This window comes from Podarcis gaigeae (assembly GCF_964106915.1).
Source record: "Podarcis gaigeae genome assembly, chromosome: 1".
In the NCBI taxonomy this organism is placed as follows: Eukaryota; Metazoa; Chordata; class Lepidosauria; order Squamata; family Lacertidae; genus Podarcis; species Podarcis gaigeae.
In genome coordinates this window covers 98,743,894-98,760,558 of record NC_139678.1, presented here as the reverse complement: position 1 = coordinate 98,760,558, position 16,665 = coordinate 98,743,894, and the positions used below count along the sequence as shown (strand labels likewise).

General features: G+C 38.7%; 1 protein-coding gene and 1 long non-coding RNA gene across 2 annotated transcripts in view; one reads left to right on the top strand and one right to left on the bottom strand.

Annotated features, from left to right (window-relative positions):
• Positions 1–16,665, bottom strand: part of LOC310833855 — a 157,386-nt gene that overhangs the window by 25,070 nt on the left and 115,651 nt on the right. The window lies entirely within an intron of this gene.
• The window catches only part of LRP1B (LDL receptor related protein 1B), a 755,078-nt gene that overhangs the window by 734,027 nt on the left and 4,386 nt on the right, over positions 1–16,665 (top strand). Inside the window, exons 88-91 of the mRNA XM_083702321.1 lie at positions 7,867–7,943; positions 10,113–10,203; positions 13,218–13,356; positions 15,941–16,039. Of these exons, the coding sequence (XP_083558447.1) occupies positions 7,867–7,943; positions 10,113–10,203; positions 13,218–13,356; positions 15,941–16,039 (406 nt within the window). The remainder of the gene's footprint in view (positions 1–7,866; positions 7,944–10,112; positions 10,204–13,217; positions 13,357–15,940; positions 16,040–16,665) is intronic.

Here is a 16,665-nt window from a genome sequence, read left to right as displayed (position 1 = left end):
CTATCAGTGAAGAGGTTTAGGAAGAAAAAGGTTCTGTTTTTAAGATGTGAAGTAGACATTATTTAAGACATGTTTGGCATCTAGGGTGTGCTATGTAATGTATCCCTCAACATAAATCTTACTTTTCCTTTGAGCTTTTCCTTCCAGAGTATTTTGTGTACTCAGATTTTGTGTACCCATACGCTATTTTATTTGCAAGTATTTGCTTATGTCAAGTGCACTTACAGTGCAATCCTATACATATCTACTCAAAAGTAAGTCCACAGAGTTCAATGGGACATACTCCTAGTCAAGTGTGTGTAGGATTGTAACCTTTGTGGTTGCTGACTGTTCTTAACTCATTTAAAGTTATTTTTAACTAATAAATATAGCCCATTATATAGAATACTTTATCAAGAGTGATACTATTGTTTTATTTCAGGAACCTTTTCTACCTGTGGGCCACATTCTCTTGTAGGGAAACTTTCCAGAGACCACATACCAATGGTGGATGGGGTCAAAGAGGGTGAAACCATGAATGCAACTCTTACCTTTCAGCAGCAGGCTGCATTCCAGCTACACAAACCCTACACTCTGTCTAGAGATATATGAACCAGGCAGTAAGGGCTGGACAATATCTGGTTTTTGAACATCATGATATACTGATATATCACAATGTCTGAAACTTTGTAGGGGCATTGGCAGGCTTAACCGTTTCCCCCCACATCCTAATTTTTGCTGGTGCCTGCTCTTGTGATTCTCTTCCTGCTGCAAGAGGCAGGGAAGAGCTGAGCAAACAGAGTTAACAGGGGCTGCAGGAATCAAAATCTCATGGTTTTTCCCACATTGTGACTTTTGCATACTTCAAACTGGTTTTGGACAATATATTGATATATCACCCAGCCCTACCAGGCAGGAAGCATTATTCCAATTCAAGGATGCATTCCACACAGCCAAACGGACTCAAGGAGGATGTGGAGTAGAACTGGGGTGAGGGGCATGTCCTGAGGAAGTGGTGTGGCCAGGCAAAAAGGTATGGAGGGCTACTTTCAGTTCCTGAGCTCTAGGCTGTTCACCCCTATTTTATTTGCAGTAGCTCCCAGTATTTTGCCATGACCCGAAGCATAAGCATGACAGAGTCTGGGAAGTTTTAAGGGATATTAAGCAAGAAATATATTCCTAAAAGCTGGAGGTCACATAGAAGGATAGATAGATCCCTCCCCAACACAGCAGGTCTTAATAAGATAATTTTAAAAGTTAACTATAAACCAAATTGGGCACCTTTCCTAGAAAATGGAAGGAGTCAAAGAATAGAACTGCAAGATCACAGTTTAGGATTCCACTGCTTAAATTTGATATTTTTCAAGTCACACAAAAAAGGTAGCAATGCTGAATTTAAAAATCCATCTTAAGGCTATACCATTATTAGGCCAGCTGAAATATCACAGAATAATGTCTGCTGCCTCTTCTCACATTCTGTCTTAAGATTTACCAAACCACAGTCTGAGATCCATGGCTTTATCACCAGCCACTTACCCATCCCTCAACCCTCTTGAGTTGTTACTCTAGCCTGATGAAGATTTCTGGAAAACTCATAAGCTTGCACACTGCGACATTTTGGCCTAATAAAGGCACTGCCCTAAGATGAGTTAAGAGGTTTATTATTGAATCTCATAGAATGTTGTCTTTCATTATCTGTTCTTTATAAAATGATATGTAAACTGGCAATATTGAGTTATACTTCCTCTTCGAATCTAAAAACAACAAAAAGGTTCTCTAATATGCTTCATCTAAACATACGTGGCTGCCCAAATAAATCCAAGGCACACAGATCCAAAACAGACCACTCTGTCTGTCTCCCTTATAAACACTGTAATTGCTTCCTGAAGCATCATCATCATTTTACATTAATCAGCTCATTTCATTTGTCCTAAGCCATATCATCCTGAAGATATAAATCTACTCTACTCAAATGTGAAGAAAGGTTGAAGACCAACCAAGATGCATTAGTTACCTAATGTAATCAAAAACAGAAAATGATCTTGGGCATTATCTTAATTACCTTAGAGTGAACTCATTGGGACCTGCTGTTCAGTGGATATGTACAGGACTGCCCCGTTAGATCAGTGATTGCTCAGATATCAGTATATCACAAATATACGCAAAACACTTCGTTTATGAATGCCACTTTAGTAAAGTACACTGCAGAATGGCAAAATGCCGTCAGAACTTCAGCCTACAATGTGGATTGAATGATTGAATGTTTGCCCTTAAAAATGGATATGGCTCTTGTAGAAAGCCATTGTTCTCATCAAACAATTGAAATTTTATGAATGATATGAAACATCCATATGCATTCATCGACACCTCTGTCAAATGACGACAGAACTGTATAATACAACAATCACTAACATTTTCTTAACCATTTCACAGTCAATGGATTCTTTTGAAAAATGCTACTCTTCAGCATACTGAACCATAGCAAGTTTATAAGAACATTTTAAAATTAAACAATATTATCAAAAATATTTTGATTTTTTCTTCAAAATCAGGCCTTTTAAAATGTACAATTTTTAGTCTAGAATTGGCACACACCTTTTTTTCAGCATTAATTCTGCAGAATCTTTTCACACCAATCACAAAACTCTGTTTCTGTAAGCACTGACTCAAGTGAATCTATGAATATATTTCAGAAAATTATTCTAAGGATAAAATGCTCTAATCATGTGATTGCAGTATGTAAATAACAGGTTGGATTCAAAAAGTTCGCTTGCAGAGGAAGCTTCTTTTGTTTGAAAAAAGGAACCTTTTACAGTGGTCAGATCTGCACTTTATTGTTGCAGGCGAGTTTTTGCAAATTTCCTCTTCTTCTTACCACCCCCTGCACCCTCTAAAACTCTGCTCTGGAGGATTGGGAGATCCTACAGAAAAGTGTTGGAAGTAACATTGTGAGGGGAATACAAGGCAAGGATAGCACCATTACAAGGAACTCTTCGCTGCAACTAGTCTTCTGTTTACAGAAAGTGGTCTAAACCACAACGAACAATTCTAGTATACTTTATTTGAGAATTTTAGTTTTTATTATATATACGAAGTTTTCATTAACAATGGAAAAGTCAGGGGAAAGAGGAGTGAAAGATATAGAACAAGTGTAGATTGCTGTGTGAGAACAGGTACTATTGTTCATGAGCAAGTAAAGCACAAAGTTCTCAACATTTCACCCTCTAATGCAGATTTTGAGAAGAGGAAAGCACAATTAATTATTAACCTTATCCACACTTCACCATTACAGGGTTGGTTACAGCAATTTATAATTCAATATTTTTTAGAAAAAAATAATAGTTCAAAAATAATTATAGACAGAGGAATATGGTGGGTCCTAAAATACATGTCTGAAGAGTCAAAGGTCAGAGTAGAGAGATGTGTCTTCAGCATACAAAGGTATCTTTGGCCCAACCAATCCTTCACACTAGGAGAAGCCAGTGCAAGAGATCCCACTAGTACAACAGGAGTTCTCCTTGTGCACCTCCACACCTCCCCCAGATCCATTCTGGAGGTTCAAGAGAACCCCCAGAACAGCATGCAGGAGGACAAAAAGGGGAAAGAGCAGATGAATTCCTCCTTATATAACAAAGGTGCCAGATGTACCTCCATAGGGAGGGAATGCCACAACTGCCACAGATGATTGTCTTCACTTGGCCACACAAACCCCTGCACCCTTCAAAAAACAAACACTACTGAGGACAGTGGGCTTAAAATTCATTTTGTTGTAGATGGACTCCTTCAGGCAGGGATTAAGTTGAAGAAATAATAATAATAATAATAATAATAATAATAATAATAATAATACAGAGTAGTGCCCCTCTATTGATCTTAACCCACAAGTGCATCTGCAGGGAACGATCTGGTATTTTCAGATATTTTGGGCCTAATTTGTTTAGGGCTTTAAACACTAATATGAGCACCTTGTATTGGCCCCAGAACCAAACTCGCAACCAATCCAGCTACCATTAAGCACTTTCAAGAATAGTTATGATATGTGTAGAGATCCTATGGTAATTAATAGGAGATAGAAATGTTAGTCTCAGCTAGATTTGTGCCCAATGTGTTCACCATTTATAATAATAATGCAATAATAATTTATAAGCAGCCACCCGATTTCACTGTTTTCAAAGTTAAGGTACTAAGATTTGACATATGAAAGATTTTTCTCCAAAATAAGGTTCTGTGATTTACAGCACATCCACAGATAGATGGACATATTTCTTCTAGTGCCGCTATACTACAATATGTCATTTCCCCTGTTTTTGAGTGTTTGCAGCCTACACCATTCAAAGGTGTTGAAATGATTATTGCTAGTACCAGGAACATAGTCTGTTAATTATAACAATAAATAGCTACTCTGGCTTTAATTATTATTTTTCAACGTTAAATTAGGCTACATAGTATGCTTTTCTGCTTTTCTGTTTTGTGTTGTCATCACGTGTGGACTCAGCACATGTAGTATGCTATTACAAATGGTGTTTTATTTATCACCTGTGAAATCTAAATGTTATTGTAAACCATAGTGATATTTGCTGCACTGTACTTTATGTATTTTTAAAGCAAGAAATATAACTTTGTAGATTTTCAGTTAAGTGTACAAATATTCCAGAAATAAGTTTAGAACTTAAAATCAGGAAGCACTGTATCACATACATCAATGCTAAATTAATTGTGGTATTATGACTTATAGCCAGCACAATTTAAAGAAAGTAGCAAGTTATTTATGTGTGTTGCTCCATAGCAATGAATCTGTTGCGATCAAGCATAAGTAACATGTAAACTGTCCCATATAAGCTACAAATATGTAAAGAATTTTAAAAATTTGTATTTTCAGAAATAGGGCCAGATATTCACTGCATATAAACACTTTCATATTTCTTCACTGGAATGTATCCAGACTTTTACTACATTTAACTTTTTATCTTCTCAGCTCTCTTATACCAAAGTATGCTTCCAAAAACCATAGTTTCTATTTGATGGTCTATTGTGCCCCGAGGCCCCCAAGCCCTTCCGCAAGTAAATAACTTCACACTGACACGTAGTCAGTGTCAGTTGTTAAGTTAATGGGCAAAATTTCGGGCACAACTATATTGGTTACAGCAAAGTGAGTGGTATTGCGCTAGGCACTGACAAACTATCACTGACTCCTGCCCTCCCAGCAGGGAGTCTGAAAGGGTAAACGCCAAACGAGGGAGCAACATCGATGAAGACCAACCGAAGATCACCCTGGGGTTCCTGTGGTCCTGGCATGGCCCTAGCCCCTCAAGCGGACTTCGGATGAGATCCAGGACCCCCAGATTCCTTTACCGGAATACCCTTATTCATGGAGGGGCAGGTGATGGCCACACCTCCCCTCCCACACACTTGAATAAGCCAATGCCTAACTGCCAAACCTTACACAGTTGTGACAATTGCTAAGGGGGTAGGCAAAAACCAAGTGGACACTGCCAATTTGCCAAATGGAAACATTCCTACCCAGCCCCTGCTCCAAAGCAGGCAACCAACCAATATCCGAAGCAAGGCCAAAGCAGAAACACCTACAAATAGGGACGGGGGGGGGGGTGTTCGGCAGCACGAAGCAAGTGCCTCAGCCACATAGGCCTCCACCAATCACGCCAACTGCACTAATTGGCTCAAACAGCCTGGCGTGATTGTGGGGCCATACAGACAAGGTCTGGGACATGCCCAGTACCTTCAACCTGGTGGGGGTTCTCTAAGGGGCCCGTGTGCAACCAGGACCCTCATTAAAGAGGATCCCATTTGCAGGTAAGTTAGGGCTGCTTTATAGACCTGAAAAACTGAATAGTGATGCTCCCCCTCTCCCCAGATGCATGCATGTGTGTGTGTGTGTGTGTGTGTGTGTGTGTGCGTGCGCGCGCGCACACACACACACACACACACACACATATACACATTCAGTGCAGCCATATAACAGATTGCCACATCCTTTCAGTCATGCAGAACCTTCCTGGGGTTGCATGGCAACTGCAGGCAAGGCCGGAGCCTGCATACACATTCTATTCCACCCAGTCTCTTTTCCAACAGTCTGCTGCTATTAGCAAGATACTTAGAAATCATAGATTAATTGCATTCCTCTATATAGGATAGAAGCAGATGTGATACTATGACAAGTTTTTCCAATAGTTAACATGTTTGGGATGGCGATACAACAGTGCAAACATATAAAGGACAGATGGCAGCAAACATTAAGACAGATGATAGCAAACACTTGTACTATTAGCTTAAATTTAACTTTGATGATTTCTTCTTGACTTAAAGGTAACTTTCATGCAAGTATGAAAATAGAGTTGCTTTTAATACTTTTTTATGCTGAATTGATCAAGTGTGTGAGGTTCACAGTGTGCAAAGAACAGGCTAATTGACTTGAACATTACATTGCTACAAATTCTATTTCAGCGTTAATGAACCTCCTTGCCTGAGGAAATGTGTGTGTGTGTGTGTGTGTGTGTGTGTGTGTGTGTGTGTGTAATCAGTCTGTAGACAGATTTTACTAGAACAAAAGCTAGAAGTATACTTTTCTTTGGATAAGCAAAATTAACAAATTAATAACAATAAATACCACCAATATATATTTCATCTAATGAAATATTATGGTGGCTATCTCAACACCATACAACACGCTAATCAATTTTTCTCATCTTAAGAAGATGAACATTAAAATGTCCTGCTTTACTCTTGCCTTTATGATGAAAAGGGGGCTCAAGTACTGGCAGATGGAATACCTGTCTTCCATCCATGAGATGTAGAAAAGTTTAAGGCTTTGTTACGGGATTGCCTTCTTTTTTACTCCTTTCAATCAATTGAGAAGAATAGTTTACTAGTTTGCTCCTCAGCACTGTTTCATAAAATTTATATCTGGCATGATATACAGCAGACAATTTATATGTGCCTACATGATCAGAAACGAGGTATAACTCTATTTCAGTCTCCTTCAGGCATCCTCCTAGATGCTTCCCCCCCCCATTGACAGACATCTCTGAGGTAGAATTAGTTTTAACAGAGTGATCTCATTTGACATTGCTTCTCTGGAAACCATTCCACCCCCACCCGCAATCAATTAATGCAGGAGTATCAAACATGGTGTTTTCCAGATGTTGTTGGACTCCAAAGCTCAGCAACCCCTGCCATTATGTCCAAAGGTTGAGAGCTGTAGCCCAAAAACAGCTGGAGGGAGCACCAGGTTGACTACCCATGAAAATCAGCCAATTAAAATAATGCAGCCCAGGTATCACCCAAGCTTAATGGATAACAAGTAACTCATTTCAGAATATTCCATTTTTAATAGCTTTTCATTTCTACTTGTGGCCTGTTCATAAAAAGCACAATTATTGCTCAGGAACATAAGTAATTGCTACTTATATGTCTAGGATTCCTATTTTGGTGCTTCTATTAGTCTAAAGTCAATACATTTTAGGTTAAGACATTTTGCAAAAGACACAGGAGAGAATAGTAAAATGAAAGCAGTTTTGTAAGTAAAAATGAGACTTCCCGGTTTGTGAATGTTTAATGTCATCAGTCTCTACTAACAAGAGACTTTATATTTAGTTATTATCTGTGACTTTCATTGCAGGTTTTGATACCCAATGTTAACAGTACTGGCATTGTTGTATTACCACTTAACTATTTTATAAATTTTATTATATATTTTGATAAATATTGAAGAAATGAAAATGGTAGCATCATTATACCTTATTGGAGACAAATTGTGTTTACTCTAGAACATGATTTTTTGGTCATTAATATGGGTTATGTCTATTTAATATTTTTTTGTATAATTTGTAAGTGTGAGGTGATTTTATTATCTTAATTGGGTTGTTTTAGATGCTCCACCAACTGGTCTGGTACACAGTGTGAGAGGCCAGCTCCTAAAAGCAGCAAATCTGACAATATCAGTACAAGTAAGTTTTTTTGAATAACAATGTTAATATAATTTAAGCCGTTATTTAAGGAACAAAGCATTTTTTGATAGCACTGAAAGTTATTGGAATGGGCATTTTGCTACTGTTATTGACATTAATTTATTGTATCTTTATTTTTTAGATCTTATGATTAAATGGAAATTGTTCGGTTCAGTTGTGTATTTTTTGATATGTTCTTTTTTTTGTTTATGACTACTTTTGTTATGTTTGTAATGTAAATCTTTTCATGTTGTAAGCTGCCTTGGGCATGGTTTTAACTTTGGAAAGGCAGCCTACAAATAAAATGATGATGATAATTGACAATTCCTGTGGACATGTAGGTCGCTCTGATATGAAAAGTATGGGGCAACTCTTAGAGCCTAACTATGTGAAATGTTTAGTATGTAGTTTGCCTTTGCAAACATTTTCTTTCACAAATTGACAGCATGGAAACTCACAGTTTGGAACGGGACACTGGAAAGGGGGAGGTTAATTCTTTACACCGACACAGTCCTGATATGGATAGGCGGCCTTGCACCTGCAATTTACATTGGAACATTTAATCAAATGGGAGATTCTTCTCCCTTGCCATGCCATTTGGAGGATTAGGGGAGGGGTACTGATCTCAATCAGGATCAAATAAAGGTAAAGGTTAAAGCTTCACTACCCCTCCATGCCTGAATCCCAATCACGGTCCCCACAATGGCAGATAATTTGTGAACTAAAAAGCATGACATCTAGTTTGGACCATAAGAAGACAATAGGAGGAAAGTTAATAAGTGATAAATAAAGTTCAGTTTCAGTTAGGAGAATTGCAGAATAAATCAAAATTAATGGAAAACTGGGTTTTGAAAAAGCACTTGACAGAAAAGAAAGTGCACCAAATCAAAGGTAGTTATGTAACTATAAGGCAATTCACTTTTAAAAAGAATTACGTGCTTCTTGCACACAATCTGGTCTATTGTGTCCAAGAGGATAAGCAGGCAGGACCTGTTTGTGCTCATCAAGTAAGATATACATATGCAGAAACATGTCTTTGCATATGTATACTCTCTAACTGGGTTAGATACCTATTTAGACAAGTCGGTGGTTAATAAGTAGTTAATAAAAAGTTAAGTATGGTCCCTAGATCATTACATTTGAGAAGTCAAATGTAATGTTTCAGCAAATAAACATGTTTGGCATGTCCTGTGCTTGGCAGAGTAGTATTTGGTTACAAACTTTAACCATATGGTATGGTGTCGTGATCACTATCCAGAAGGCTTGTAATCTACTTTAACAAACTGAAACTGGGATAGAATAAAAGAATTGTAGAGTTGGAAGAGACCATAAGGATCATCTAGTCCAGCCTCTTGCAATGCAGGAATATGCAGCTGCCTCACATGGTGATCAAACCTGCAACCTTGGCATCATCAGCACCACACTCTAACCAACTGAGCTATCTAGGAGACTGGTGACAGACTGATACACAAAGAGGGACTGGAGTACGACTGTCAGGTGGCAGTGAAATGGCTAATAAATAGAAATTAAATAGCTCAATGAATGACTTAAGTAAAATGTCAGTTTTGAAAAAGGACTTTAGGAAGGCCAACTGCTGGAACTTAATAGTAGAAGGAATTTACACTTTTCATCTTGTCATATAGAGAAACCAAAGAGACTTCTCAGTTAGAATATTTTAGAATCAGAACACTGGAATATAATGAACAACTCTAGGTCAGTCAGTGACCTGGTTCAAACATTAGTTTGAAATGCAGTTTAACTGAACTATAGTTTAAAAGGTGAACATAATGTGTGCTATTATAAATGTTTTTCCCTGTTCAGGCTGCTTCCACACTGCTGGGAGCTAAGATATGCTCCTGCTTAGTATCATGTCAAAACCACAGCTGATGGTTTGTTTCTCTCCAAACAAACCTGCGAGCTGTAACCAAGGTTTATTCTTGGCTCACAGCTTTTTGGGAGGAAAGAAACTACAACTCAGGTTTCAGGTGACACAAAAACCTTTTAACAGCTTCCAGTATTCCATCCCTACCTTACCTTATCTATTTGTTAAAACCTGATCTACATTACAATCAAAGCTGCATGTCACTCTGCTTACTGAGGTATTATCAAAGTTTCCTTGCCAAGTGTTAAATTATCAGTAGTCAAACCTGTTTCTGTTATTTGTTGCAGGAAGCATTGCAATCATTGTTCCACTTGTCCTCTTGGTGACCTTGATTACTACTTTGGTAATAGGTTTGCTACTTTGTAAAAGAAAGCGAAGGTAAGAAATTTCCGTTGAAGGAAGAAGAAGCAATTTACTGGATAGGTTCTAAGGACAACCAACCTTGAATGGTGATGATGGTTGTGTAATTTCAGTCCAATCCTATCTCTGCATGGCACTATGTGCAGTTACTCCAAAGAGTTTGCAATATGAAATAGCCAATGGGGAATATAACAGGAACAGAGGTGGGAGAGTCAATGGTAGGGCTTGATGAATTTGAGCAAATGTAATACACTTACCGTATTTTTCGCTCTATAACACGCACCTGACCATAACACGCACATCGTTTTTAGAGGAGGAAAACAAGGGGGAAAATTCTGAATGAAACAGTGGATGTATCATTTTTGTGCCTTATGCTGTGGCCACAGACCTGTGATCTGATGGTGAGTTTGGGGTAGCCCAATGCAAAAATCCTGAGAATCCCTGTGGATCTGTGCTTTGTAACCACGTTTTTGCACCATTGTGGCCCCAGGCAACAGTGGGTGCGTGATTTTTTTGGTGCAGGCTGTAGCCATGGACATGCTATGTGATCTGATGGTGAATTTGGGGTGACCCAATGCAAAGATCCTGAGGATCCATGTGGATCCATGCTTTGTAACCACATTTTAAGTGGGGAGGGAAGGAAAAACACAGAAGGGACAAGGAACACGAGAGGGGTGTGCAGAGAAGCAGCTGGCTAAGAATGCAGGAGTGGGGTTTAACGGGAGGGAGGAAAGGAAGGCAAAAGTTTTTCCCCACCCACCCAAGCCAGCCCTCTCTCTCTCCCACCTGCATAAGCACGGAGAGGAATTAGAAGGAAGGACGCGATTCTTTCCTTTCCCCTCTGCTTGCCTGGAGGGTAGGGGATTTGCCTGCTCTTTGTTCCGTTTGAGCAAACAGGAACCGAAACAGAACAGGGTGGGCAGTAAGACCCTGAGGTAGAATGCAGGAAAGCAACAGCTTCCTCTCTCATGGAGCTCCCTCCTCCCTGACGCGCGCGATTGGATTTTTGCCGGATTTTTACCCCTGCGCTCCTGCCATCGGCTCCAGGGACCACACATTCGCTCATTAACACGCACAGACATTTCCCCTTACTTTTTAGGAGAAAAAAATCTGCGTGTTATAGAGAGAAAAGTATGGTACTTAAAGCTTGATCATAGTTGGGAATTAGGATTAAGAAAATGAGTTAAAGGCCACATAGAAAAGGCACATTTTCAGATGGACCTTGAAGGAAAGGAACAAAATGACGCCAGCTACATGTTCATGGCAAAAGTAAAACAAAACAAAAAGAAGGGAGAACGGGTGTGACTGTTTAAGGCAGTAAGAGAGCTAGTGAAGTGGAAGGCATAGGCATCAACAAATCAAGACCAACAGATACGATAGGTAAGGACAATACACAAAGGCACAGCTAGTGAAGTGGGGGAATCTACTTCTACTACTGCTGCTACTAACAACAACAGCAACAGCAAAAAATTATTTGTACCCAACCAGATGGGTGGGGTACAAATTTATATTTATATTGCCCCAGCCACTCTGGGGCAATATAAATATAAATATATAAATAATATATATAAATATAAATATATAAAAACACAGTAAAACATTAAACCTTAAAAAGCTTCCCTATACAGGGCTGCCTTTAGATGTTTCCTAAATGTTATATAACATTTCCTAAATGTTATATAATTACCTAGACAGCATCTTAAAAAAGCAAAGACATCACCTTGCCAACAAAGGTCCGTATAGTTAAAGCTATGGTTTTCCCAGTAGTGATGTATGGAAGTGAGAGCTGGACCATAAAGAAGGCTGATCGCCGAAGAATTGATGCTTTTGAATTATGGTGCTGGAGGAGACTCTTGAGAGTCCCATGGACTGCAAGAAGATCAAACCTTTCCATTCTTAAGGAAATCAGCCCTGAATGCTCACTGGAAGGACGGAACCTGAAGCTGAGACTCCAATACTTTGGCCACCTCATGAGAAGAGAAGACTCCCTGGAAAAGAACCTGATGTTGGGAAAGATGGAGGGCACAGATGGAGGACGAGATGGTTGGATAGTGTTCTCGAAGCTACCAGCATGAGTTTGACCAAACTGCGGGAGGCAGTGGAAGACAGAAGTGCCTGGCGTGCTCTGGTCCATGGGGTCACGAAGAGTCGGACACGACTAAACAACTAAACAACAACATATAATTACTCAACTCCTTAACATCTGATGGGAGGGCATTCCACAGAGTGGACACCACCACTGAAAGGCCCTCTGCCAGGTTCAGATAATTAACTGTCATACCATCTGAATGCAGCAGAGGGCCTTTTCGGTGGTGCACTTAGGTATGCAAGAAGGGCATTTAAAAGCTTGTACAACATGGAAGATTACCCATTCACAAAACAGAGTTTATCGAAGAAAACAAAGAGAAATTGAAAGCACTTTTGTGCAGGAAGAAGTGACATAACTTTGGCAAATAATTGGATATAGCGTGCAAAGAAGAGACGTGAAAGCTATTTACCAAGGAGATCGGACATAGGCTAAAGAAAGGAAGGCATGGGAGGAAAAAGAACTGGTTCTGGCTTAGACTTGCTGACCTTGATATTGCAATTAGACAACATAGTGGAGCAGCAGCAGCAGTAGTAGTAGTTGTATTCCGCCCTTCATCTGAAGATCACAGGGCAATTCACACAAAAAATACAAAATGAGAACACAACATAAATAGTAAAAACTAAACAAACCAATAACTCCCCTCCCAGAAACAAATAGAGCAATTGGTAGACAGAGAGACTGGAAAGCTGTGGGTATCTATAGAGGTCATAGGAATTAATAATGTTTTCAAAGGAGAGAGTTTAGTGAGAGAACAGTAAGAAAATAAGAACAGAACTCTCAAAGGATAGTCGCTTCCCACTCCCCTTGGAAACATTGGAAATTAATCTGGCAAGGCAATCCCCCCCCCCCACCCTGAAAATTACTTCCTTCTTTTCACAGATTTTATACACACACACAATACAGAGATTAATTTGTTCACTCTTTCCCTTCTGATATATTTTAGGGCAAAAACAATCCGACGACAACCAATTATAAATGGAGGAATCAATGTAGAGATTGGAAATCCATCGTATAATATGTATGAGGTGGGCCATAATCACAACGAAAGAGGTCTTTCAGATTTTACATTAAATCCAGAAAAGGTAAAATCAAATATTTGTTTCCTAATTCAAATAATTATGTTTTAAATAATAGCAAAATATTATCATTGTGTAGGATCCAAATGTATTCTTCCATTTGCCAAAAAGAAGCTCTGATCCAGTTAAGGCTCCAGCTAATATGCAAGGAAAGGGTCAATTTTTGCAAATTTCTCTTCTCCCCTACAACCCTCCTAAGTACTTCCCACACTATTTCAGAGTGTTCCAAAGCTCTCTGGAGGCAGGGAAGAATAAAATTGGTGAAAATGCCTCCCCTTATTCAGTAGTGGCTGGTAGCTTTTTGACTTGGTAGGGCTGAATTTTTTAACCTCTTTCATCACACGAGGGTTTCGACACCACTTATTTAAGAAGTTTGTGATTATATGTGTACAGAGTGACATTGTCTCCCTTTTCTCTGCAAATCTTTGGACAGGGAACGCGTTTCCATGTAACAGGGTCTAACTGCATTTTCAGACAAGATTGACTCCACACCTCTTACTTAGAAATTAAGCTGTATCACATGACTTAAGTTTTTGAATTTATGTATTGTTTGCACCTATACATCCACTGCCAGTAAACAAAACACACAAAAACTTTTTAAATGCCAGGAAAACTTGCTTACACAGGTTTCCTCTCCCCAAAATCAATTTAACTATTTATTATCTAAAATACGCTTCTCTAAATGAAAACAAAAAAACCCAAAAGTGTTCCAACCGTCGGGGGGGGGGGCAGTTTCATTTGAGCCATTAGAACAAATCAGAACATATTTGCAATGCATGGATCAGTCCTGAAAATATTAAGTAATAATCTCTGCTCATGTGCAAAAGCTCATTACACCATACTAATCATAATTAACGTATGTTATGTCCGAGGTTTAGGAGAATATCTTCCAGATTTGAGGAAGTATGTGGAGTCATAGCCAGACAGGAACGGTGCCCTAACATTTCATTTCAGAAGTCCACTAACAAACTAGTAGAAGAGCAAGGTAGAAATAATATGGACAGAATGTGTGGCTTCAAGATTTTGAGAAGCGATTTTTAATTACGTGACATTTTCAGTGGGAGGGCTGTGGACCAGCCTCCACCACTCTTACTGGTCAGGGCCTCTTCTGAAAGGGAAAGACTCATTTGAATCCAACCCATTATTTCCAGAATGCTTAATCTATAAGTCACAAATGCAAACATTCATGTGTGAAACCAGCTCAGTATTATACACTGTAACAATTGTGAGTTGTTCCTAATATAGATTGATTATTTTCAACTGAAAAACCGTAATACTTTCTTATCCCCGCCAGGTATTTGAAATCTGCACTAACCATATGCTTTTACCTAATTAATTTTGAAGACCTGTGATGGGAAAACACTCTCTTTCCCGCTGCTACAAAATATCTCATGCCTGAGACTGCTCAATGACTTATTTTACATAATGACCATTGTACCATTCCCAAATTGTTCATTATTCAATGGTGATGCTGGAGCGATAGCAAGATAGTGAGCAAACAGTGTAAAAACTTAAGAACCGCCTGGAACTTTATAGGGATTTAAATTATTTTAATGATTATCACTGCCTGGATGGGTCAGAGTTAATGGTTTATCTGGCCCAGCGTTCTGTTTCTAGCAGTGTATCTAGAAAAATCACATATGGAATGAAGGTGTCAAAATCTGCTCCTCAGAGACATAAAGGTTCCATTTATTTAATGCTGGCAACCAGTATTTGATCCATTCATGGAAAACAGATCTTATTCTTTTGAAATTCATCAGAGATAGCAGCCATCTGCACATCTCAGTGTCAATGAATGTTGTTTTTAAAAAAGAATGCCAATCAAATGTTCTGGCATTATGCGAAAGGGATTTCTATCTCTAGATGCAATTTATCAATCCTTAATTTTTTTTTTCTAGACTAAAAAGACCTATATACTGAAGTGATTCTTTGTATGGAATGTGCAGTAACCCTTAATGGTTTTCGCTTTACTTTCCTGTACCTTTTCCAAATCTGTGATATCCTTTTTTAACATGGGGAGAGGCTTCTTTCATCTTGTACATGTGAAGTATTTTGAGGCACATAAAAATTCTGGCCAATCTCTTTGTTACGTGCCAAATCAACAGCCCCCCCCCCCTAACACTAGCAAAGTAGTTTTGCTAAGCTTTCAAAGAATCTCCCCAGCACTTAAAAGGAAACACTCCTGTTGTTCCAAATCACCATCATCTGTACAAGACCTTGAAGAATTATTTCAATACTATGATGTATACAGTTGCCCTATGACAGAGGAGTAGCTGGATTATGAATAGTTTTTAGAAATGGCCAAGTGTGTCCTAGTCAATTAATCACATGTATATACAATAAATTAGGGCTAGCCCCTAGGGCCATTTGAAAAAAAAATGAAGATTACTCTAGAACAGAAATGCTTCCTGTACTAATGAAAGTATTTTTTAAACTTGTATGCATTAAAAAAAATATTTTTGAAAAAAGATAAAGTTCAAGTATGTAATTTTACTCATTGCTTGTTCAATACTATTTCAAAGTGTAGAAGGAAAATGCAATATTTTAAAAACAAGAACTAAATGCAAAAAATTGCTGTATTTAAATGCAGGCCAGGTATATAGGGGGAGGGTCCACAGTCTTCAAGCTTCCCCACACAGCACCGCCAATCTACTTAAACTCTGACCTGAAAGGACCTTTAACAGCAGGGGTGAGAAACTGCCATTCATTTTCCATGCTCATTCTACCATAGCCCCTTACTCAAGAGTTAGAAATGATCTATATGAGTTTACAACTGATAAAGGTAGCACTAATATGCAAACAAGTATTTAAATGAATGGTGTATTTAAGAATAGCCATACAATATGATATGAAACAGTATAAATGAATCTAGACCTGATGTTAAAAGTGAAAATGCAATTAATGTGCACATTTATTATGTGAATAACAGCTGCAGGGAAGCCTGGGGTGCCTGTGGGGATAGATATACAGCTGCAAATGGGAGCTCCCTTAGAAACACAAGTAGCAGCTTCAAAGAGGTGATTTTGTGGCAGGCAGATAAAGAATTTAAATTCTGCTCCCCACCCACCCTCACAATCCTGCTATTTAGATACATGCACATTAATTGTATTGACACAGTTCATGTCACATCTAGTTTGGCCCTGGAAATAAAGCAATGATAAGAAAGAAACTTATTCATAGATAAGTCATGTTTTGCTGTGTAGCATCAGCGCAGCATACGGATTGTTTGCTCCTTCAGAAAAATTAAAACAGACAAGGCACCCATTACAGTAAAAAAAAGAAAAGAAGGAAAGGCAGCCAAAGCAGTAAGTAACC